We start from the raw sequence: 25,991 nt of genomic DNA on the forward strand, positions 1-25,991 counted from the left end.
GCGGGGTTGGGGGGATGTCTCATTACAGACTCTGCTACCAGTGCTACTGCTGGTACCTGCTGGCCATCCTTGAGCCTCTGTGCCATGTGCCTTTTAAACACTGTCTTATTGAATTATCCCCCAAACTGTATAAGGTAAATGTCATTGTGATCTCCATTTCAGAGATAAGAATACTGAGGCTTAGAGAGAGGTTAAGTATATCATCAAAGATCAAGTATCTGTTGGGGGCAGACCAATTTTATCTGCCTTCACAGCCTGTGCTTAACCACTCTAGGCTAACCTGTATCATGGGGGTCCACAGACTGTAATTTTCTCTCCTCTTTTTTATTTGGGGTATAAAATCCACATCCATATACAAAGTGGGTAAGAGGCACTGATTTTAAGGATACAGCTAGATGGATTTTTGTATATGTTTAAAGCGCTGTGACCTAGACATGGTTCGAGATATTGAATACTTTTGCCATTCTATACGTTTTCTAGTACGACCTTTCCGGCTTCCGTCACCTGTTCTGAGCCTTGGTGCAATGTGAATCCTACAGAATGTACTCTTTATATCTGGCTTCTTTCACTCAATGTCTGTTCGTTTGTTCATCCATGTTGTTTATATGAGTAATTTTTTAACTGCTTTTCTGAAGTATTCTAGTGTGTGTATATACCATAATTTATTTTTATTTTTTAAAATTGAAGTATAGTTGATTTACAATTTTGTGTTAGTTTCAGGTATACAGCGCAGTGATTCAGATATATATATACTCTTTTTCAGATTCTTTTCCATTATAGGTTATTACAAGATATTGAATATAGTTCCCTGTGTTATACAGTAGATCTTTGTTGGTTACCTATTTTATATATGGCAGTATGTATCTGTTAATCCCAAACTCCTAATTTATCCCTCTCTCCTTTTCCCTTTGGTAACCATAAGTTTGTTTTCTATGTGTACCACAATGTATTTATTGATCTATTCTCTAGACTTTACTTTTCTAACTGAAACCCATGTAACACATTCTCATGGAACATCTGGGATGATTTATCAGAATGAAAGGCAATTTCCTTTTTAAGTGATTTCAGGATGCTGATGAATATCAGACTGAGCTACATTCCATTGCCAATATTCAACCGTTTCTGATCTGCAAAAACGGAAGTGTCATATGGTTCAGCCTAAGAGCTAAGGAATTCAGCTGTGTTAGACCATTTAATTTTCTCTGAAGGTTGGGTGTGTAGCGCGAGTGTTAGGTGAGAGATTTTGTTGACACAGCTGTGAATATGCTTCTAAGATCAATAGGTAAGATCATGACAGCTTGTGAACTGTTGGGAAGGATGGACAAAATATCTTGAGTTTTCAGAAATAAAGTTAAGATGCAGAGGGTGAGTCCCTTGTTCCCTGTTAATCCCTCTTGCCTCCCGGGGTGTCTGGACAGGGATGAGTTGGAGGATGGTGGCAACTCTCAGTGGATTAGTAAAGGCAGGGTGAAACAAGTCACACTTTATTTTTTTTTATTTTTATTGAAGTATAATTGACATAATATTTTATTAGTTTCAGGTGTGTACAGCATAGTGATTTGATATTTTTATACATACAAAATGGTCACCATAATAAGTCTAGTTATGATATGTCACCGTACAAAGATATTACATAGTTATTGACTATATTCCCCACACTGTACATTTTATAGCTGTGACTCATACATTTTGTAACAGGAATTTTGTACCTCTTTTTTTATTTTTATAAATTTATTTATTTTATTTATTTATTTTTGGCTGCATTGGGTCTTCTTTGCTGTGCATGGACTTTCTCTAGTTGTGGTGAGCGGGGGCTACTCTTCATTGTGGTGCACGGGCTTCTCATTGCAGTGGCTTCTCTTGTTGTGGAGCATGGGCTCTAGGCATGCAGGCTTCAGTAGTTGTGGCTCGCAGGCTCTAGAGCACAGGCTCAGTAGTTGTGGCGCAGGAACTTAGTTGCTCTGCAGCATGTGGGATCTTCCCGGACCAGGGCTCGAACCCATGTACCCTGTATTGGCAGGTGGATCCTTAACCACTGCGCCACCAGGGAAGCCCAGAATTTTGTACTCTTAACCTCCCTCACCTATTTCTCTCATCCACCCACGCTCCTCCCTCTGGCAACCACCAGTTTGTTCTCTGTATCTATGAGTCTGTTTCTGTTTTACGTTTGTTCATTTTTTTTGTTTCTTAGATTCCACACATGAGTGAAATCATATGGTAGTTTTCTTTCTCCATTCTGACTAATTTCACTTAGCATAATACCCTTTAGGTCCATCCATGTTGTCACAAATGGCAAGACTTCATTCTCTTTGTGGCTAAGTAATATTCCATTGTGTGTGTGTGTATACACACATCTCTATATATGTATATATTTATGTGTGTGTGTGTGTGTGTATATATATATATATATATATATATATATATATATATATAACATCTTCTTTACCCATTGATCTATTGAAGGACACTTAGGTTGCTTCCATTTTGTAGCTGTTGTAAATAATCCTGCCATGAACATAAGTGTGCATATATCTTTTTGAATCTGTGTTTTGTTTTCTTTGGGTAAATACCCAGAAGTGAAATTGCTGGATCATATGGTAGTTCTATTTTTAATTTTTGAGGAACTGCTATACAGTTTTCCACAGTGGCTGCACCAATTTACACTCCCACCAACAGTGCATGAGGGTTCCCTTTTCTCCACATTCTCACAAACACTTGTTATTTGTTCTCTCTCTTTTTTTTTAACTATCAAAAATTCTTTATTTTGAAAAACAATGTAATCAATTTGACATAATTTATATATTGAACCTGTGGTACACACACACAATGAAATTAATTAAAAAAATTTTTTGCATTTAAAAAATATTTTCAAGGGTATTTGATTTACAATGTTGTGGGTTTTTTTTTAACATCTTTATTGGAGTATGATTGCTTTACAATGGTGTGTTAGTTTCTGCTTTATAACAAAGTGAATCAGTTATACATATACATATGTTCCCATATCTATTTGTTCTCTTTTTGATGATAGACATTCTGACAGGTATGAGGTTATATCTCATTGTGGTTTTGATTTCCCTGATGGTTAGTGATGTTGAGCATCTTTTCATGTATCCAATGTCATCTGTATGTCTTTGGAAAAATATTCAGCTCCTCTGCCCATTTTGTAATTGGGTTGTTTGTTTGCTTTTTGATGTTGAGTTGTATGAGTTCTTTCTATACTTACTGGATATACGGTTTGCAAATATCTTCTCCCATTCAGTAGGCTGCCTTTTCTTTTTGTTGATGGTTTCTTTCCTTCACTGTGCAAAAGCTTTTTAGTTTAATGTAGTCCCATTTGTTTATTTTTGCTTTTGTTTCAAATACATAACAGTTTAAATTAGAGATGGAACTTTTGTCTTTGGCTCTTTCATCAATAACAAGGTGCTGTAGAAAAAGTCTCTTTGTCTTTCTGAGTCTCATTTTGCTCAGCTCTAAAATGGAGAGAGTGTCACAACTTGATGTTATTTAAGGCTCCTATCCAGGTGTAATTATCTACTTTTTAAAAGGCATTTCCCTAACATTTGGAGAGTGATACTCAGGGTACAATTATGATTAACCCCACCCCATTGTTCATCAGTGCTGCTCTCTGAGAGGGGATCATGGGCAGACAGCATCTGGATGGTCCTTTGTCAAGATGTTCTGGCCCTCTCAGCTGCTTTAGGTGAGAGTGAAAGAATGACATAGTGTGTGAGAAGAAACTGCCAGCTTAAAGGTACTTGCATCTCAGTTCTGTCCTTTCTTTCTGCTCTTCTCTTCATTTCTTAGACATATTCTTGCCCCAAGATGCTGCGGGATGAGTCTGTTCCTTCAATTTAACAATTTAGAAAGTTGTTAAATGGTACTTGCCAGCTCAGATGTAGTGAATGACCTCAGTTCTGGTGACATTGGCAAGGAGAGAAACCATAAAAACGATAACCCCATCCTCAGAGACTTTCAACAAATCCTCATTTCTTCACAACTGGGCATATTGCATCTCATAACCTTCCCTACTCTGTGCTTTATCCTTAGTGGAATCCAGTTAGGAGAGTGGGAATGTCCTGTAATTTTCCTTCTGAATTATCTGCTTGAGGGCTCCCTTTGACAATCTGTGGGGCTTTTGTCTTTCACCTCTATGTTATTTTATTTTTCAGAACAACACCCCCATACTTCTAGAAAAATGATGGTTGTTCAATTTGAAATGATTGTATAAACAGATGCCTAATTTCTCGTCCATTTAAACATGCTTGGAAGTTATGGGGCATATTGGAAAGATTTCTTAAACCATCCATTGAACCAACCTCAGCCCTAAATAAAGCAATATTATAGCATTTGGACGATTCTTGCCTAATCCCATTAAGAACTGTCTAATTGCCTTATGTCTCAAAACATAAGACTTAATGTGCCCCTCTTTTTTAAGGTCAAAAAGTGGAGGATTATAGGGAAAATGCAATTTGTTTGCCTCATTTCGAATTTCATTTTTCTTTATAAAAAATCTAGCACTTGTTCCTTTGAAACAATAGCTAGGAAAATAGCTCACATTTATTGATCCAGATGCTATTCTGAGATCTTCCCACTTATTGATTCATTTAATCCTTACAACAACTCAAACAGATAACTATTATTATGGGTCCATTTTTCAGATGATGAAACTGAGGCCCAGAGAAGTTAAAAAACTTGCTCAAGGTCTGGAATCCCCATTCACAATGAGATTTTAATTCAAAGTCAAAAACAGGAAAAGAAGATAGTTGAGAAGTTCTAAGCTTTTTCCACGTATTAATTAATTTTATCTATACAAGAACACTATGAGAGAGACTTACGAACTGGCCCTATTTCTATTTCTGTGTACTGCTCTTAAAAAAAAAAAAATCCCAAGAATGGAATACTTTCTATCATGCAGAAAAAAACAATTAGCTTTAGCAGATGAAAATATTAAGAGGAAGGCCAATGGGATTAGGGGAGGAGTAATTTTTTAAAAATTGGCATAATTTTAGAATTCAGAAAAGTTGCAGGAGGACATTCATTTTTTTTTTTGAAGGAAGTGTTGGGTTGTCCAGACACCCCTTTCAGAGGCCATGGATGACTCGCTGCTGAGGCCTTGTGGGCTGCTGTTTTCGATTAGATTGTTACCACCCTAGAGTGAGGATTAGTAGTGAGGGAAGGAATTAGGCAATGAGGCTTCAAACTCTGGCTTTGTCCATTGTGTAATCTGGACATGTCATTTGGCACTGGTGCCTCAATTTAGTCACCTGTAAAATGGGGATAAACTCACAGGTTTGCTGTGAGAGCTGTAGGAAGTAGTGTCCACAGGGACGTCTGACACTTTCTGTGTATACGCGATGCAGGCCATGGTTATTGCTATCTCCTCAAGGTCATCAGGAATGTGCATTTTCCCAGTAACTCTATATTAAATCAGAAAGCTTCCATTTATTTACAGCGCCTATGAAGTTCCAGCCACCATGCTATGTGCTTTTCATGCCTTGTCATCTTCACCTCTCACTCCTCAAAATGTGGTCCTGGGACCAGCAGCATATCAGCCTCACCCAGGTTTGTGAGAAATGCCAAATCTTAAGCTTTCTCCCTGATCTAATCCATCAGGCTCTGCATTTTTAATAAGATCCCCAGAAGGTTTCCATGAATGTTAAAGTCTGAGGAATTTGGGGCTGATCCTCATACTAATCCTACAAGTTAACCACAATAATACATTTCCCAGAGAAAGTGAGGGAAGCTCTGAGGTGAAGTGACTTGTTATAAATGACACAGTCCTGAATCAACACTCCCGTGTGTCTGGTTCCCTGGTCCCTCCAATGTTGACCCCCAGTGTTCACTGGGGAGTCCAGGAAGAGTCAGCAGCTTCATGGCGTTCCTGGTGGGGCCATGCCATCTGGCAGGAGCTGAAACTGGACACCAGATGGTATCTAACTCTCCCTCTTTAGGGTCCGGTCAGCCCTTCCTCCGTCCACGGCAAATCTTCCTTCTCAGCACTTGCCTCCTTCCTCTCTCCCCCATTTGCCTGAGCCAACAGCCTCCTCAGTGCAGTCCTAGGAATGAGCATTGTTCCCTGGCCTCTGGCAGCTCAGCCCAGAAGCAGTCAAGCATTGACTTGAACCCTGTGTGCTTCTCCAGCTCAGGGCCCACAGGGCATTCTTTAATATTGGGGGCTGAGGTTTGAGTGTTGTCTGTATCCTTTGAGAACATACCTTTCTATTAAACAAAAGAGGCTGTTCATGCAAATCCCTGTGCTGTATCCTCTCCCGCCCCTTCCCCTTACACTCTTGTCCTTAGTGCCCAACTAGTCTCATCAGAGCACAACTCGATATTCAGAAGCAAAGTTGGTTGAGGGAATCATGAAAAATGCTCATTCAAACTATAATAAAGCTTTGAGCCTCAAGCAGATCACTTGGCTTGTGTTTCAGGTACTCTGTGAGATTTCCTTCTCTGGTGCAGTAGGGATCATAGAGCCAGCTTATTCTTCTCATGCTGGGGTCCCTTACCACATGAACTCTCAACTATATGCCAATAAAATGGACAACCTGGAAGAAATGGACAAATTCTTAGAAAAGCACAACCCTCCAAGACTGAACCAGGAAGAAATAGAAAACATGAACAGACCAATCACAAACACTGAAATTGAAATTGTGATTAAAAATCTTCTAACCAACAAAAGCCCAGGACCAGATGGCTTCACAGGTGAATTCTACCAAACAATTACAGAAGATCTAACACCTATCCTTCTCAAACTCTTCCAAAATACAGCAGAGGGAAGAACACTCCCAAACTCATTCTATAAGGCCACCATCACCCTGATACCAAAACCAGACAAAGATGTCACAAAAAAAGAAAACTACAGGTCAATATCACTGATGAACAGAGATGCAAATATCCTCAACAAAATACTAGCAAACAGAATCCAACAGCACAGTAAAAGGATCATGCACCACAGTCAAGTGGGGTTTATGGCAGGGATGCAAGTATTCAATATAGGCAAAACAATTAATGTGATACACCATATTAACAAATTGAAGGTTAAAAACCATATGATAATCTCAATAAATGCAGAAAAAGCTTTTGACAAAATTCAACACCCCTTTATGATAAAAACTCTCCATAAAATAGGCATAGAGGGAATTACCTCAACATAATAAAGGCCATATATGACAATCCCAAAGCCAATGTGGTTCTCATTGGTGAAAAACATTTCCACTAAGATGAGGAAGAAGACAAGGTTGCCCACTCTCACGACTATTATTCAACATAGTTTTGGAAGTTTTAACCACATCAATCAGAGAAGAAAAAGGAATCCAAATCAGAAAAGAAGAAGTAAAACCATTATTCTTGGCAGATGACATGATACTATATATAGAGATTCCTAAAGATGCTACCAGAAAACTACTAGAGGTAATCAATGTATTTGGTAAAGTAGCAGGATACAAAATCAATGCACAGAAATCTCTTGAATTCCTATACACTGATGATGAACAATCCGAAAGAGAAATTAAGGAAACACTCCCATTTACCATTGCAACAAAAAGAATAAAATACCTAGGAATAAACCTACCTAAGGAGACAAAATACCTGTGGGCAGAAAACTATAAGACCATAATGAAAGAAATTAAAGATGATACAAACAGAGGGAGAGATATACCATGTTCTTGGACTGGAAAAATCAACATTGTGAAAATGACTATACTACGCAAAGCACTCTACAAATTCAATGCAATCCCTATCCAACTACCAATGGCATTTTTCACAGAACTAGAACAAAACATTACACAATTTGTATGGAAACACAAAAGACCCCAAATAACCAAAACAATCTTGAGAATGAAAAATGGAGGTGGAAGAATCAGGCTCTCAGACTTCAGAGTATACTACAAAGCTACAGTAATCAAGACAGTATGGTACTGGCACAAAAACAGAAATATATATCGATGGAACAGGATAGAAAGCGCAGAGATAAACCCACATGCATATGGTCACCTTATCTTTGATAAAGGTGGCAAGAACATACAGTGGAGAAAAGACAGCCTCTTCAATAAGTGGTTCTGGGGAAACTGGACAGCTGCATGTAAAAGAATGAAAGTAGAACAGTCCTTAACACCATACACAAAAATAAACTCAAAGTGAATTAAAGACCTAAATATAAGGCCAAACACTATCAAACTCTTAGAAGAAAACATAGGCAGAACACTCTATGACATAAATCACAGCAAGGTCGTTTTGTACCCACTTTCTAGAGGAATGTAAATGAAAACAAAAATATAAAAATGGGATCTAATGAAACAAAAGCTTTTGCACAGCAAAGGAAACCATAAACAAGATGAAAAGACAACCCTCAGAATGGGAGAAAATATTTGCAAATGAAGCAACTGACAAAGGATTAATCTCCAATTTATACATGGAGCTCATGCACCTCAATATTAAATAAACAACCCAATCCAAAAATGGGCAGAAGACCTAAATAGACATTTCTCCAAAGAAGATATGCAGATTGTCAACAAACATATGAAAGGATGCTCAACATGACTAATTATTAGAGAAATGCAAGTCAAAACTACAATGAGGTATCACCTCACACCAGTCAGAATAGCTATCATCAAAAAATCTACAAACAGGGCTTCCCTGGTGGCGCAGTGGTCGAGAGTCCGCCTGCCAATGCAGGGGACACGGGTTCGTGCCCCAGTCCGGGAAGATCCCACATGCCGCGGAGCGGCTGGGCCCGTGAGCCATGGCCGCTGAGCCTGCGCGTCCGGAGCCTGTTGCTCCGCAACGGGAGAGGCCACAGCAGTGAGAGGCCCGCGTACCGCAAAAAAAAAAAAAAAAAAAAAAAAAAAAATCTACAAACAATAAATGCTGGAGAGGGTGAGGGGAAAAGGGAACCCTCTTGCACTGTTGGTGGGAATGTAAATTGATACAGCCACTATGTAGAACAGTATAGAGGTTCCTTAAAAAACTGAAAATAGAACTACCATATGACCCAGCAATCCCACTACTGGGCATATACCCTGAGAAAACCGTAATTCCAAAAGAGTCATGTACCATAATGTTCACTGCAGCTCTATTTACAATAGCCAGGACATGGAAGCAACCTAAGTGTCCAACAACAGATGAATGGATAAAGAAGATGTGGCACATATATACAATGGAATATTACTCAGCCATAAAAAGAAACAAAATTGAGTTATTTGTAGTGAGGTGGATGGACCTAGAGACTGTCATACAGAGTGAAGTAAGTCAGAAAGAGAAAAACAAATACTGTATGCTAATATATATATATATATATCTATAAAATAAAAAAAATAGAAAAAGTGGTTCTGAAGAACCTAGGCACAGGATAGGAATAAAGACACAAACGTAGAGAATGGACTTGAGGACATGGGGAGGGGGAAGGGTAAGCTGGGGCAAAGTGAGAGTTTCATGGACATGTATACACTACCAAATGTAAAATAGATAGCCAGTGGGAAGCAGCCGCATAGCACAGGGAGATCAGCTTGGTGCTCTGTGACCACGTAGAGGGGTGGGATATGGAGGCTGGAGGGAAACACAAGAGGGAGGAGATATGGGGATATATGTATCCGTATATCTGATTCACTTTGTTTTACAGCAGAAACTAACACAATAATGTAAAGCAATTATACTCCAATAAAGATGTTAAAAAGTAGATGCAAGTTTTGTAGCTATTCCAATTCAGTTGAATTAGGTTGTTTTCCAACCAGCCGAACAGCAGATTGAAGAGCTGAGCTGAGTAGAAAAGTCAACATAGTGTCCTGAACACGAGGCAAATACAGAGGACAGTAACGGGGGACCAGGCTGTGTTGAAATAGGAAGAAAGCTCAGCAGCATTGACTCCTACCCTAAACTCTGTTGTTGAGGAAATAGGCCAGAGGCTTGTCCAAGGCCACACAGCCAATTCTGGCAGGCCAAGGATTAGGACCCGAGTTCCCGACACCTAGTCTATTAGTGCTGCATAGATTTTTTCCTGTGAACAAATCCTTTGTACAAACTTGAGGGTATGTTTGAATTTATTTGAAGTCTTTCATATTACCTTTAAAATTCTCATCAATTCTTCTTTAGATAACACACCTCAGCCATGCTTCCTGTGGTTTAAAAATAATGTACACCAGCTTAGTGTCTCCCCACAACTCTTGGAGTTAAGTCGATGTTCCTGTGTTACTCCAGTCTTCTCCTGTCTCCTGGAGCACTGCTGTGGATCCTGGTTTCAGAAGCCTTACAGATTGCCTCATGTGATTTCCAGTAAAGCTCTTAATGTGTTATACCCATGCTAACATTGTTCTCTCTAATTCTCAGCGATTTGTTAGGTCCATTTTGTTTGGTCTATGACCATGTGAAGTGGATCCGAATGTTGGCAACTCTCCACTCACTGTTCTTGTCAGCCTCCTCCCTCTGTCAGGGAGTTCCAGGGATTCAGATGCGTTTTCTCAAGTGTCTGGCGGGTAGGGGCGTTGAGAAGAATTCATAAATAACCACTGCTTACCTCTGGGCATTTATCTTGCTGTTCCTCCACACCGTAATGCTTTCCCCTGCTTCTTTGCCAGGTAAGGATCCTACTCATTCTCTCAAAAGTGCCAGATGCCATTATCTTCATCAGGTTCCTTTTATTCATTCCTTTTGAAATGAATCTCCTCTTCCTGTGTTCCCAAAATATATTACTGGTCTCTTTCTTTCTTGAACATTATTTGTCTATCCTTCCACTTAGGTTTCTAAGCTCTTTGAAGGTGTGGCTGTGTCATTTTTGCGTCTCCAAATGGCTTAAGACTTTTACCTAGTAGCCATTTCATCAGTCTTTGTTGATTTGAATTTCTAAGTCAGAAAAAACCCTAAATTTAGATGGCTTTTGGCATGGAAGAATTAGGAACGTTCCCATGTTTGTTTTGTGTTACATTAGCATAAGTGAAAGTTCCACTTTTTATATATCTTTCCCCACAAGGGTTTTTCCATCAAGGAGGCTCAGGTGAGGGACCATGTTTGGGATGTGCCGCAATCCTAAACAGGAAGAGTGAATGATCTGTAAGGAGTGTATGTTACAGAATGTTCTTTTCCAGAGTAGACCCTTCCCGTTCTCTATTCCCAAGGGTGGGCACGACATCTTCATATCCTGAGCACCTTGCTACCAGAGGAGGGTCCAGGTCGGCTTGGCCCTGGCCACAGCAATGCAGGAGGTGGGGCTGACCCTCAGGGAGGCGCTGTCCTACATGCTTTGACAGAGTGGACAATGAGATGGCCATGACTAAGCTTAGATATCCAGCTCTTTGCAAACCACACCTCAACTCCTGAGAGAAATCATCTGAAAACTTTCCTAATTTCATTATGAGGTGGAAACCTTGCAAATAGTCTGCATTAGCCAGGGCAGGTTGACTGTGAAACCATTCATGCCCAAGTCTCAGGGGCTTAACACCAGAAAGTGTTATTTCTGCATCTGTCACCAGCGATGTGGGTCCCTGGGTGTGTGGGTGAAGGAAAGGGGTGCTTTGCTGCATTTAGGACCTGAGCTCCTTCTGTCAATGGCCCCAACATGGCTGAGGGCATCAAGACCTTTTCTGGATCCTCTACATCTGGCTGGCAGAGGAGGCAGTGGAGCTTAGTGCATGCCCTGGAAATGGCATTCATCACTTCCACCTACACGCTGTTGGCTAGATCCTGGTCATATGGTCCAATTAACTGCAAGGGATGGTGGGAAATGTAGTCTAGTCGTGACCCTCAGAAGAAGAGAGAATGGGTTTGTTGATTATCTAGCCAGTTATCGCATGGATCTTGTTGGATTTATTACTGTTAATATTATTTGTCTTTTAAACCTGATATCAATTATTAAATTAATCATAATTGGAAAGGTTTGGTGAAGGAGATAAACAGATTTGCCATCCCTACAAAGACTTCTCTGATTCCCCCTCACTCTTCCCAGCTCTGACCACCAGGAATACTCTAGAGAGGCCTCCCTGGTGGTCTCTGCCTCTCTCCATCCTCATGGTTTAGGGCCTAGATCTATGACCGTGTCCTTGAAGGGTCTGCATGTTCATGGTTAATAACTCCCATCACATGGCATCACATACCATGGACAATCACTAAAGATTTACAGAATTTATAAATGACTGAAGCCTCAACTCCCTTACCCTCATTCCAACACAACCTGATGTTTGTTGAGTTTTACACACATTGGGAGTCTGAAGACCCACAGCTCCTGTGCCCACACCAATGGTAGTCCAGCCACCAGGTTAGGACTAGAGAACTAAGTGACTATAATAACTGGAATAGAAGTCCCAAATTATTTAGACATAGAGAATTATATGTGTTCTTTAAAAATAGCATATCAATATTTTTCTCATCTGAATTGGGAGATGCATGAAAAACATGGCCTGAGATTTAGTTCAGCTAACAATAACCTTGTGTATGTGTTGGCACTAGATGGATGGAACCAACAAATTTCATCTGTATGTCTGGGAGACAGAGAACCAGCAGGACGTGGAGAACATGGCCCACTGCACTCTCTGCTATGGTAAGCCTGGATGGCATTGCTGATCAGACTGATGTCTGCAGAACAGGATGAATTAACTGGTGACCACAGGCCATTTCTGCTGCTCAGATGTGTATTTGCTTGGTATGTGAAGAACTTTAGAACTGGGGAATTTCCTATTAAGTCTGAATTTCTAGTTTTTCTTAGGAAGTCAGAATAATCTGGAGAATCCCAGACACTGCATTCCCTTGTGGCCACAGTCAGCCAGAGATGAGTGGTGCCAGCCCCCTTTGGAGGGGCGGGTGTCTGCTAGTGCCCCACCCTCCCCTCCCTGCCCCTTCCCTATCTTCTCAGTCCTGGCCTGCTCTGCTTACTTACATGTACTGCCAGGTTCCTGTGGATGGCTGGGCTTGTGTTCCTTCCTCAGTGGCACCTTAGTGTAAAGGGAAGACCACTGAGCTAAGGTCAGGAGTCCTGGTTTTTTGGCCTGGAACTGCCTTTGGCCATCATCAGGGTATTGGCAAGTTGTTCCCTGTCTCAGAGTCCCCGCTTTCATCACTGTATCCCACACTGGCCTGGGCCAGAAAGAACGTGATGCTGAAACTCACACATGCCCACGTGTGAAGAGCTCTCAACCACACCCACATCACCCGGGGCCAGAGTGAGTCCTGTAGGTAAAAGCAAAAGGGGACTTAATAGTTTCCTTTACTGGATCCACACTAAGTCCTAACACTGCCATGAGAGATTTGGCTCTGAAAACTTGGTTGGGTCAAATACAGGAACTGTCATTTGTAGAGTATATTACAGCCGATGAACTGCTTTCCCATCCATCGTCTTATTTGACATGTGGTTTCTCTGGGCCTCCAACCCCCTCCTGCAGAAGCAAAAATCTAGTTGGGGTTTATTGAGCCTGAGCTTTTACTACACACCAGGAGTTGTTCTGAGCCCTTACATATATTAACTAGTTTTAAAGTTACACTTCACAAACAACCTCATAAGGGAGGTGCTATTATTATTATTATCATTATCGCCATCTGACATGAGGAAACTGAGGCTGTGGGAAAGCTGAGTAATCTGCCCCAGGTCACACAGCCCCATAAGAGGTCAGGCCTGATTGAACCAGGCAGGGGTCTGTGAACCTAGTGATTAGGAAGCCGTATGGCCTAGTGGTTAGAAACATTAACCGAGGCGTCAGATACTCTCAACTTTTCCTTCTGGGAAACAGGCACATTTATTGACAGTGCCCATCTACTAGCAGAGTCAACCCCATGCAGGCAGCCCTCAGCAACAGCTTTCCCTACTGAGCACCTGGAATTGTGTGTCCATGGGAAGGGAAGGGACTTGTGGTAACCCCGCCTCTCCCCGCCTCTCCTCTGCAGATCAGTGCAGCCCTGCCCCGAAGTGCGGGCTGGGCGTGCCTAGGCCACTGGCGGTGGACGCGGACGTGGCCTTCGTGGTGGACAGCTCCGTCGGCATGGGCACCGACCTCTACTGCACAGCCTTGACTCTGGTGGACACCATGCTCGACAACCTGGAGATGGCTGCGCAGCCGAGCGTGTCCCCACGCGGGGCCCCCACAGCCCTGGTGACACACACGACCCCCCACTTCTGGCGGGGCATGGGGTGGCCACCTGTGCGCGAGGGCTTCCACCTGACCTCGTACGGCCGCCGGATGCAGATGCAGAGGCATGTCCGCGAGGCCATGGACCAGCCCTGCGGGGAGCCCCGGCCCTGGGCCACACCTTGGAGTGGATGCCAGAGAAGGTGCTCCTGGTGGCCCTGCTGCCCAGGAAAGTGCAGGTCCTCTTTACCATCGTGGCCAGTGAGACCAGCAGCTGGGACTGGGAGAAGTTAAGGACTCTGTCCCTGGAGGCCAAGTGCAAGGGCATCACTCTGTTTGTGCTGGCCTTGGGCCTAGGCGTGGGGACCCGCGTGGCCAGCGGCCCCTCCAAACAGCACCTGCTGCACCTTGAGGGGCTCTCGGACGTGGAGGTGACCTATGCCCGGGGCTTCACGCAGGCCTTCCTGAACCTCCTAAAAGGTGAGCAGTTGGGGAGCCCTGGGGATGCTGGGTGGGGAGAGGAACATACAGAGCCTGGTATATGGGCGAATGGGTGCCCATTGCACCTTCAGTCTTGCTGAGGTGTAGGCAGCCCCGAATTCTCTGAGGGAGCCCCCAGAGAGCACACCACTTCCTGAAAACCCTGAGCTATGTTGCCCTGACACTGTGCCAAGCCTAGTGTTGGTTTCTTGTCTGGTGGCTGGGAGGCCTCAGGTTTCCACAGAACCTTTTGATTTTCTCATTTACCAGAATGAGGATTACAGTCTCTTCTCTATTTGTGAAGCCTACGTTCAAATACCTGCTTGAAAGCACCACTGCTGTATACACATAAGACATTGTTACTGTTATTGCTGTATCCAGTGATTCAGAATCTATTGCTATAGAACAGTGTTTCTCAGATTTGAACATGCACATGCCTTTCCTGGGGATCTAGTTATAATTTGGATTCTGACTCAATGGGTCTGAGCTGGGGCCTGAGAGTCTGCATTTAAAAAAATTTTATTGAAGTGCAGTTGATTTACAATGTTGTGTTTAATTTCTGCTGCAGCAAAGTGGTGAGTCTGCATTTTTAACAGGCTCCTGGTTGATGCTGATTACCACACTTTGAGTAGCAAGGGTCTTCAGGGACTTGCCAGGAAGTGAGGGAGACAGGACAGAAGTCCGGGGTCTCCCACCTCAGGTTGGCTAGATGAAGCCACCAGTGAAGGGCACGGTGACAGTGAAGCTTGGCCAAAATTCTTCCCTGCATCCTGTTGTAGTAGCCTCACTTCCAGTTGAACCAAGTTCATGGGCAACTGGTGCCAAATCTGTATCTCTAGCATGATGATGGAGATGGTTAGGATTGGGGGTGGGTATTATCCTGGTCACATTTACAGGAGTTTGTCTTGGGCTTTGTCCAGCTGTGCATAGTTCACAACAACTCATGTGCGGGGTGCCTCCTTGTGACATGGGAGGCCATCTTGCCCTTCTTGCTGGGAGACATTAGTTTCTCAGTTTATAAGCGGGTGTGACAACCCTGTTAGGATCCTTGAGGAACATCTGTCCATTTGTCAGTGAAGGAATAAAGGGAGTCTGATGGACATCTTAGAAGTAGAGACATAGCATTTGTGCTTCTGTAATTTGAGAGGTATGGACGTTAATGAATTGGTTCTAGTCCGAGCTTTGCCACTAATGGGCTGTGTGAATCTAGAAAGGTCAGTGGACCACCCTGAACTTTAGATTCCTTACCTTTGCAAAAGATGGAGGGGAGAATTGTAATAGATGGCTGACGGCCTAGTGCTTCTTTGAGGGAGATGGTGGCTAAAGGATTAGTTTTTTAGTCTGTTTTAATTTCACTTTATTTTTTATTACATTAGGTTGTATTTCATATTGTTCTAGTCTTTTATGTTATTTTATTTTATATTGCTTATACAATAGGATGTATTTTATTCTCTTATTTTGCTTGTATTTTATTTGCTTTTATTTTTGTATTTATTTTATGCTTTGTTTGATTTTACATCTTTTTGATTTTATGTCAATGGATTCTTTTTGATTTTGTACTTTATCTTGTTACTCTTTATTTTGTTTTATTGTGTATTTTACTTTATTTTATGCTTTACTTGATTTTATTTTGTGTCTTAAGTTTTACGTCTTAATGGTCTATGTTTTATTTTACTTCATTTTTTCACTTCATTTTACTGTTGAGTTTCATATTATTTTACACTTTATTTGATTTGATTTGATATTTTATTTTATTTTTAGGTGGAACAAACCGGTACCCACCCCCAGAGCTCATTGAAGAGTGTGGAGACCCAAGCTGAGGGGACACCTTGCTGCAACCCATCCTGTCTGTCAAGAGGTAGGCTGAGGGCAGGTCTGGGCTCTGTCCCCTGCAGGCAACTGTCTCCCTTAGGTCACAGGCAAGCCAATCCTTGACTTGACTCCAACCATTGGGACCCAGATGCTCCTGTGTTCAACAACTCTGATATGGTTTTGTTTTTCTTTTCTTATTTTTCAATATTAAGAGCAATACAGGGCCAATAAAAAATTCAAAGATCACGTAAGTGTATAAGAGCAAACAATAACGATTTTCGATTCCACTGCATTACCTATCCTCTAAACCCATATCCCAGCAGTAAAGTTGATAATGCTAAACATATTATTCTGATACCTGTCCCAACACCTCTGCAAACCTAGGACAACAGCTAGGTGATGTGGTAACGAAGTCATCAGGAAATGCCAAAGCCTGAAGCTCCCGTGCCCAGGGACACCAGGTGGGACTCGCCCCCTCATTCTCATGTTTTTTGTTTCCATGCAGGTTGCCCAAGCACCAGTTTGGCAAATGTGTCTTTGTTGATGATTTGGAAACACTCGAAGCAACAGGCTCTTTTCTAGAGGAGAATAGAAAAGCCATGATGACATCTTTCACTCAGCAAGAAGCACTCAAAAACTATGAAAAGAGTGGCTACGATGCTGAAGAAAATGAACAAGAAAAGCCCACTAAACCAAAAGAAACAGGAAAAGAAAGAAATTTAGGCACTGCCTTTGGTAAAAACCCAACTACTCCTTGCTTCTTGGGTTGTATTTACTTTCTAAAATTTTTAGTATAAAAAAAAAATTCCTGTGCACTGTGTTAGCATGCAGACTTTGGCTTTTTACAAGCTCTCCTTGCAAATGCTGATTCATGTATGCAGCTAAAGAAACTAGTTTAAGGAAACATATGAAGACTGACTTTTATCTGAGTGTAAAACTGGAGCTAACGGAAGCTGTCTCAGGGAGTGTTACAGAGTCTCACCCCATGCAGTGTCTGTACTTCCTTGTGGAGAAGCAATGACCTATTGTAGAAGTGGTGAACGCACTTCTGACCTTGAGGGAAAATGCTCTAGCTTGTAGAAGGCTCCTTCATCTGTGAGTGGCCACGTGTGTTCTGACCAAGTTTAAGGAACATTTTGGATCCATCTAAAACAACTGTAGCATAGATTTTGGATTACAGCCAATGCCATTGCCACCTCTTATGTGTGATCAACAAATTAAGCCAAACAGTAAACACATTAGAAAGAGAAATGGCTGGATTTGATGCTGAAGTTTCTAAAAGGTAGGGAAAAGATAGCTGAGAAACTTTCTAGTGAGTGGCGTGGTCAGTCCTGCTTAGATTAAATGGGAGGTCACCACCCAGAGGTTTTTGGATGTGCTTATATGGTTCTCTCTCTCGTGCTCTTATCTAGGTGGCTATGGAACAGCAATTTTAATCTCTCTGTGGCTCAGTTTTCTGATCTGTAAAGTAGGGATTATGTGACTGCCTACCTCATGGGGTTGTTTTGAGAATAAAACTTGATAATTCTTATGCTTGCCACATAGTAAACATACAAGTTAGCTGTTAAGATGCTGATATGTCCTATCTCTTAGATTCCAAAGCAACCACATATCCGAAGGAAAGAAAGAAAACCAGACAGACACAGGAATAGGCACTCCCAGCAGGGACAGTAACATTTCACTTCCTTAGGCTAAACATTAAACACAGAAAAACTTGTCTTGTTGACTGTTATGTTTTTGGTATATAATGTATGCCATGTATACTAAGGAATACTTTGGCTGTAAATTAGAATCATCTGGGAATCTTTAAACATTCTCAACGCCCAGACCTCATCCCAGACCAATTCAATCAGAATCTCCGAGTGTGGGACTGACTGACCCAGTGATTCCACTGAGCAACCGAGAGTGAGAAGCACGGCCTGAAGGAATCTTTTCCCTCCTAATCAAGGCCAGTGGGATGGAAGAGAGCTTCCAGGTGGTCGAATCCAATCATACTCAAGGGGGCTTGAAGGTTTCCAGCATTTCCCACATGCTCTGCTCCTTGGCTCTGGCCAGCTCCCTCTCCGGTCGCATCCCGAAGCCATCCTCAGCCTTCACCACCTCCTCACGTCTCCTCCTCTAGCACTTTGTTTTTCACAAATAAAGGTAGCCAAGGGCAAGCTCCTGCAACTCCCTATGTTGCCCACAGCCTTCCTCCCTGCCCTCCAGTCAGAGGAAGGAGCTGTCTCTTGTCTTCAAGGGTGTACTGAATGCCAAGAAGGACCACAGAGCTCTGTCAGACCTCACTGACTGGAGTGCCTCGGGCCTGGGCCACTGTTGCCCACGGCCTTCCTCTTCAAGCTGTCTTCTATCTTGGCTTCAGAGACAACATCCTTTTTAAAATTTATTTTTTATTTCTTTTATTGAAGTATAGTTGATTTACAATGTTCTGTTAATTTCTGCTGTACAGCAATGTGACTCAGTTATATGTATATATATAGGGTTGGCTAAAAAGTTCATTCGAGTTTTCCAAAACAGCTTATGGAAAACCTGAACGAACTTTTTGGCCAACCCAATACACACACACACACACACACACACACACACACACACACACACACACACATATACATACACAAAGAATGTGTATATATACACACCATAATGGAAAAGAATATGAAAAACAATGTGTATATATATATATATATATATATATATACAATGTGTATATATATATATATTCTTATCCATATTCTTTTCCATTATGATTTATCACAGGATATTGAATATAGTTCCCTGTGCTATACAGTAGGATCTTGTTGTTTATCCATTCTATATATAATAGTTTGCATCTACTAACCCCAAGCTCACAATCCATCCCTCTCCCACACCCCACACCCAGCCTTGGCAACCACAAGTCTGTTCTGTACGTCTGTGAGTCTGTTTCTGTTTTGTAGATAAGTTCATTTGTGTCATATTTTAGATTCCACATATAAGTGATATCATGTGGTATTTGTCTTTGTCTGACTGACTTCACTTAGCATGATAATCTCTAGGTCCATCCATGTTGCTGCAAATGGCATTATTTCATTCTTTTTTTTGGCTGGGTAGCATTCCATTGTATATATGTACCACATCTTCTTTATCCATTCATCTGTTGATGGATATTTAGGTTGCTTCCATGTCTTGGCTATTCTGAATAGTGCTGCTATGAACATTGGGGTGCATGTATCTCTTTGAATTATATTTTTGCCCAGATATATGCCCAGGAGTGGGATTGCAGAACCAAATGGCAACTCTATTTTTAGTTTTTTGAGGAACCTCCATACTGTTCTCCATAGTGGCTGCATCAATTTCCATTCCCATTAACAGTGTAGGAGGGGTTCCCTTTCCTCCACACCCTCTCCAGCATTTGTTATTTGTAGACTTTTTAATGATGGCCATTCTGACCAGTGTGAGGTGGTACCTCACTGTAGTTTCAATTTGCATTTCAGAGACAACATCATTATCTTTTCTTCCACTTCTGACCAGTCCATCTTTGTGAGCTCCTCTCCCCAGGTCCATCCTCATAGGAGGATCCAGCTTTTATGGAGCCTGAAGTTTATACAACTTAGGGGGCCCTCTGTAAGAAAAAGAATACAAAATCATTGAAATTAAGGATGAAAGTAAATATTTATTTAGAAGAGGTATATGCACATAAGGGGCCCTGAAGCTTAGGCTTCATTAATTTCATGGTAAATCCACAATGCCTTCCCTCGGTCCTGTCTCAAAGCCGTCAACACACACTACCAGGCAACTTTTCCTACTGTGACTTCAACTATCCCCTCTGTATAAACAACTCGAAATCCATGTTTTCCACCTTTAACTCTCTCCAGAGCTGCAGACCAGAATGTTCAACTATCCTCCAGACTACATCATTGGACATGCCCACAGTCATCTCAAACCCAGACTGGTCTTGACTTTCCCATGGAACCTTCTCTTCTTTTATTCCTTTACTGGAAGGAACCACACTGGCCCAGAAATGGAAAGCCAAGCCCACACATCACTAGTTGTTCTCTGCTCCCCACCTGCACCCCCAACTGGGAACAAGATCTTGGCGTGGCGCCCTCCTCAGCATCCCTCGGACCCATCCCCTTCTCCACATCTTCCCTCTTCATACCCTGCCATCCACCTCAAATGTAATTGCAGTGCCTTCTAACTGGTCTTGTTTCTTCCAGTTTGTCCTTTTCCCAATTGCATTCTGAAGACCATATTGTTTTTTCTAAAATGCAGATCTGGCCATGTGATTTCTCTTCTTCTGTGGTTCCCCCATTGTCATGAGATCATGGTTGGGTGCCTGGGTAGAGCACGAGGGCTTCTGCGTGGTCCTGAGGGTCTCACTGGCAGCCACTGACCTGCATACACTTTTCATGCTATTGCAGTAGCCTTTCTACCCTGGTATTTACCCCATGTCCCCATGCCATCGTTCCCCTCACCAGCCTGTCTCTGCATCCTCTCCACAGCGCCCATCTGGACCATATCTGCTCATCTTTTACTGCTCAGGCCAGTGTTACCCAGACTTGGAGCCCTCTCTGGCCCCAAGTAGTGTTGAGCTCCCACAGCCACCCCATGCCCTTGCATCTCAGGCCAAGTTCTGCTGGAGCTCTGGCACATTTTGCTGCATCTATTAGTGAAGAATTAAATGAATGTCCTCTCTCTTTCCAGCAGCCAGGCTGATCTTGATATATTTTCAATTTCAGTGTAATCTCCAGAGTGCACAGATCTATTTTGTGGTTTTCTCCTCCCAATAGGGCTATGTTATAAGACGTACATCAGGAGAGAGAAGTGGCCTCGGTAAAACAGCAGTTTCCCTGTCGCTGCTCTCCATACCTTTCCAGCTCTCTTCTCTCTCTCCCCCCTTTTCTTTCCTTCCTTCCTGGATTCCATGGACTTGTTTCAGTAAAACTGACCCTGCTGCAGCGTTCTTCTGAAAAGGCAAAAGTTACCACTCATGGTAAAAATAACACCAAATGTAAGATTGGAGGCTATCAATAATTGCGTGGGTGAAATGTCCCCTGATACCATATCATACTGATAAAAAAATTGAGTCTGAGGCTTCCTGAGTGTTAGGTTACAAAGAACACCTTAGAGATAATTAGTTCAAAGCAGTAAGGATTTACTCACCTATAGCTGCACCACACTGGCTATTTCCATTTCAATTTCAATAATTTGAAATGGTATCAAATGAAAAATTTAGTTCCTTGGCTGCAGTAGCCACACTTCAAATGCCCAGCAGCCACATGAGCAGTGGCTACTGTATTGGACAGGGCAGATATAGAACATTTCCCTCATGGCAGTAAGTTCTACTGGACAGTGCTGCCCTAAGAAGTATAATCTAGAAGAAGCAACCCCTGTTTGATTATCTCTCAGACTAAAGGCATGGGTGGGGCTTCTAAAGACCAAAGCCATAAAGTGTCACTAGGAAAAGTGAGTGCTTTGTTTAAACTAGTCCTTGGCTTGTCCATTTGGAATCAGTTTGTAATGGTAGAGGTTGGTGCCAGCTGATTGCTGAGCCCCAAATCCATTTGTTGAACATACAGAGTAGAGTCAAGAGGTCACCACTGAAGTGTTTTTCTGTTGACACCCCCCTACTCCCACCAAGTTTTTGGAGAAGCATTTGCTCTGGCTTCTTCTCCTGGGCTCTCACTGCTTGCTGTCTTACACCCTCCATGGAGTCATGAAACAGGCCAGTTCCGATGTGCTTGTTCAAGGCAGAAGACAATTCCCATGAATGTATCTCATTCTCTGAGGTCTAGCACATCTGGCCAACCCTTCAAGAAAACTGGTCTGTGCTGATTATACTAATGAGAGATGGGTAGGCAACTTCCTGCAAATGGACCATGAATTGCTTTCTGAAGACAATATCCTCTTTATTTGGGAGTGCTTAGAAGGCCCAGGGGAAACTATTTGGAAGATATCATCATTCTGTGCTGTAGGGCCGACCCAAGACAAGAATATTTTCCTCCGATATAGAGTGTGCCCAAGGAAATCTGTTCTCCATAGAAGGCAGAGGTTATAGACCTGGGTAAATTCATGTCTGATTTACAATTTAAAATAGGCATTCCAGATCTTGCTCTTGTTGTAACTTGTTTATTCTCAATGCTATTTTCCAGGAACATCATGCTTTTCTTTTAATAGATAGCTTAACTTCTTGGGCTACTGTCAGGGTACAGTAATAAATTAGCTGGATTTGATTAGACCATTAGAAGGCTGGAACATTTGGGGATTAGGCAAGGGATTGAGACAGTTTGAAAAAAAGAGGGAAATAAGCATAATAAGCAAGTGAGTAGTAGTTCTCTGGAATTTTGTCAAATGCCTTTTCTTCATCTATTGAGATGATCATATGATTTTTATCCTTCATTCTGTTAATGTGGTGATCATGTTTATTGATTTGTGTATGTTGAACTGTCCTTGTATCCCAGGGAGAAATCCCACTTGATCATGGTATATGGTGATTTTAATGTGCTGTTTAGGTTTTTGCTAGCATTTTATTGAGGAAAGCTTTATTGTTTCATTCATTCATTCATTACACATTGTCTGGTGTATGTGCCATATACTAGACACTGTGCAAAATAATAGCTCTAACCGTATTGTCCCTTTCATATGTGTTTTGTGACACCTTACAACAAACTTGTGATGTAGCTTTTTTTTTTTTAATATTGCTTTTATGATGGAGGAAATTGAGGCTCAGAGAGGGTAAGTTACTTGCTGAAGGTCACAGAGCCAGTTTTTGGTGAGGTTAGGATTCATTTTTAGGTCTGGAATGCCAAACCATTGCTTCTTTTCTGTCATGCTCATGCAGGAAATTCAGCTCTCTCTGCATTCATTTTCTTGCAGGTCCTTGTTCCCTGGATCCAATGGAAAGTGAGTGCCAGGATTATGTCCTGAAATGGTCCTATAATGAAAAGGGACAGGCTTGCTGACAGTTCTGGTGTAGCGGCTGCAGGGGCAATGCCAACCAATTCGAGACCAAGAGAGAATGTAAGGCTCGGTGTGTTCCAACTCCCCTATACAGGCAGGCAGAGTGTCAGTGCTTCTGCCTCTGTTTTAATAGTTCATGAAATGGAGATAAACTTTCCTGAGACAGTGCCACTCAACTCATAAGCAATGAAGCCCATGCCACAACCTCAGAAGTAGGATTCCTCACCCTGTGAAGTTTTTCCTGCCAGCGAGAGCTTGGCCAGATGATTTGTAAAATACTGCATTCTAGTAGTTTCGAAAATGAACCAAAATTTTCCTGGAAGTTATTTCAATGATTTAAAACTGAATGAAAAAGAAACTTGAACTTGACCTTACCTAAAAATTTTCTTGGCATTATAGCAAAAAGGAAATTTTCTTGACATTGTAAGTAAAACCTAATTTGGAAATGAGTTGAAACTTGATTTCCTTTTTTATCATTAAGAGAACATGGAAGGGCTTCCCTGATGGCACAGTGGTTGAGAGTCCGCTTGCTGATGCAGGGGACACGGGTTCGTGCCCCAGTCGGGGAAGATCCCACATGCCGCGGAGTGGCTGGGCCCGTGAGCCATGACCGCTGAGCCTGCGTGTCCGGAGCCTGTGCTCCACAACGGGAGAGGCCACAACAGTAAGAGGCCCGTGTACCGTGAAAAAAAAAAGAAAAAAAGAAAGAGAACATGGAAACATTAGTCAAGTAGGGGTCTAAAAAAGGGGACATCTAATGTGAAGTTCATCCTTACTACCTAGTGTAAAAATAAAGGCATTCTAGATTAAATCACTTGGTGTGAGACCATATATGATACCACTCACTGTGATCTGTGATATACTTTGTGAAGTAACAGTTAATGGAGAGGAAACAGCAGTGAGTTTGCTATGGGATGGATCCTTTGACATCAACTATAATGACTCTTATCCTCCAAAACTTGGTGCTTCAACAATTCAGGCTGATCTTGTCAATACATATATGGAACTAAGGGTCTAGGTTCACCCTGGATAAAATATTTTGCAATATCACCTTGGCCAAAAAATTCATTTGGGTTTTTCCATAACATCGTCTGGAAAAGCCTGAATGAACTTCTTGGCCAACCCAATAGATAGTGAGGATGATTGTAATTTTGCAAGAGCTTCTGGCTCACAGTTCAGTTCTCCAGGCCTCTGAACTTGGATTCAGCTTCAGGGCAGAACTGAACTACATTGAATTCTAGAGCTACCAGGTATTGAGGGTGCCTTGTGCGGGGCCTCTGGAGCATTCATGTATTAGCTCAGGCTGCCATGACAAAATACATAGACTGGGTGGCTTAAAGGACAGAAATTTATTACTCACAGTTCTGGAGACTACAAGTTCTAGATCAAGCTGTTGGCCATTTTGTTCCTGGTGAGAGCTCTCTTCCTCGGTTGCAGATAACTGCCTTCTCACTATGTCCTCAAATAGCCTTTCCTGTGTGGAGAGAGAAACAGAGACACAGATAGAAGTCATTGTCTGTTGACTCTTCTTATAAGGAGACTAATCCTATAGGATTAGGGTCCTACCATTATGGCCTCATTTAACCTTAATTACCTCCTAAAAGCCATATTGCCAAGTACAAATACAGTCACATTGGAGGTTAGGGCTTCAACATACAAATTTTGGGAGGACACAAACATCTGGTCCATGACAGATCACCAGCAGCTTGTGGTTGCCCCTAGGTATCCAGAGTGGAGATTGCTTTCTGGCAAGTTCCTGGTTTAGTAATGAAAGCTGTGATTTTTAGAATTTCTTTGTTCCTCCTTTCAGCCCATTGACACTGCAAATGGAGTGGGAACAAGCTTGATCATAGAAACATGAGAATTTTAATCTATTGTTATGACAATTATTTTATCTGATCACAAAAGGGTAACTGTGTGTTTCTGGTAATAAATTCATAAAACACAGAAATGCACATGGAAGAAATAACTATCACCTATCATCTTTTCTCCCAAAGGTAACCATTTTGGTATAACCCAGGTTTTTTCTAATGCCTAGGATACTGTTTTTTTTTCTTCCTTAACATACTACATGGTAACCAATTTTGGCTAAAACATCTATGTGATGGGAAAGAAACAGCAGGTGTTCCGTTTAGCCCAGCAGAGCTGCTCTTCTGCCGAGGTGTGTATGCATTTCTGTTTTAAGCATGGCCTCAGCTGCCTGGGCATAAAGGGACCAAGCTTATCCATCCTGAGGATGGGATGTAATTTGAGCTGGGATCTATTTTCCACTTCTCACTTGTACCCTGCCGTTCTTATGTCCTGGGGTTGGGGATGCAAAGGCAAAACTTCAATAGTAAGAGGACACGTTCAAGGATGTTGGTTGTTCCCATCCTTGGCGTGCTTACAGGGGCCACTGCAGTTCTCCCATCGTTGACAAGGCGATGGTGTACCCTTCCATGGAGCTCCTCTGACCCCTGCAGAAAGTTTACCTGAAAAACCCTGAGGCACAGACACAATCTGACCAAGGGAAAGAAACAATTATCAGATGTTTTAGATAGTTTTCATTGAAATGATGAATATACAGTTTATGAAGCACTTTCCCATATTATCTCATGAATTTACTCACTTCCACCACTAAATCTCGGATGTTTGTCTTATTCTTCCCAATTTTTCCTCTTGTTCTTCCCATTCTCAGAGGGGTGAAGTGGCTTGACCCAGACCTATAATAGGAAC

General features: G+C 42.0%; 1 protein-coding gene across 1 annotated transcript in view; it reads left to right on the plus strand.

Moving 5' to 3' along the window:
- The window catches only part of LOC116753180 (collagen alpha-4(VI) chain-like), a 58,039-nt gene extending 32,310 nt beyond the window's left edge, over positions 1–25,729 (plus strand). Inside the window, 6 exon segments of the mRNA XM_032630704.1 lie at positions 12,436–12,526; positions 13,864–14,190; positions 14,193–14,525; positions 16,287–16,383; positions 16,843–17,019; positions 25,666–25,729. Of these exon segments, the coding sequence (XP_032486595.1) occupies positions 12,436–12,526; positions 13,864–14,190; positions 14,193–14,525; positions 16,287–16,383; positions 16,843–17,019; positions 25,666–25,729 (1,089 nt within the window).
- Positions 25,730–25,991: the final 262 nt, after the last annotated feature.

The sequence above is a fragment of the Phocoena sinus genome, chromosome 4 (assembly GCF_008692025.1).
Source record: "Phocoena sinus isolate mPhoSin1 chromosome 4, mPhoSin1.pri, whole genome shotgun sequence".
In the NCBI taxonomy this organism is placed as follows: Eukaryota; Metazoa; Chordata; class Mammalia; order Artiodactyla; family Phocoenidae; genus Phocoena; species Phocoena sinus.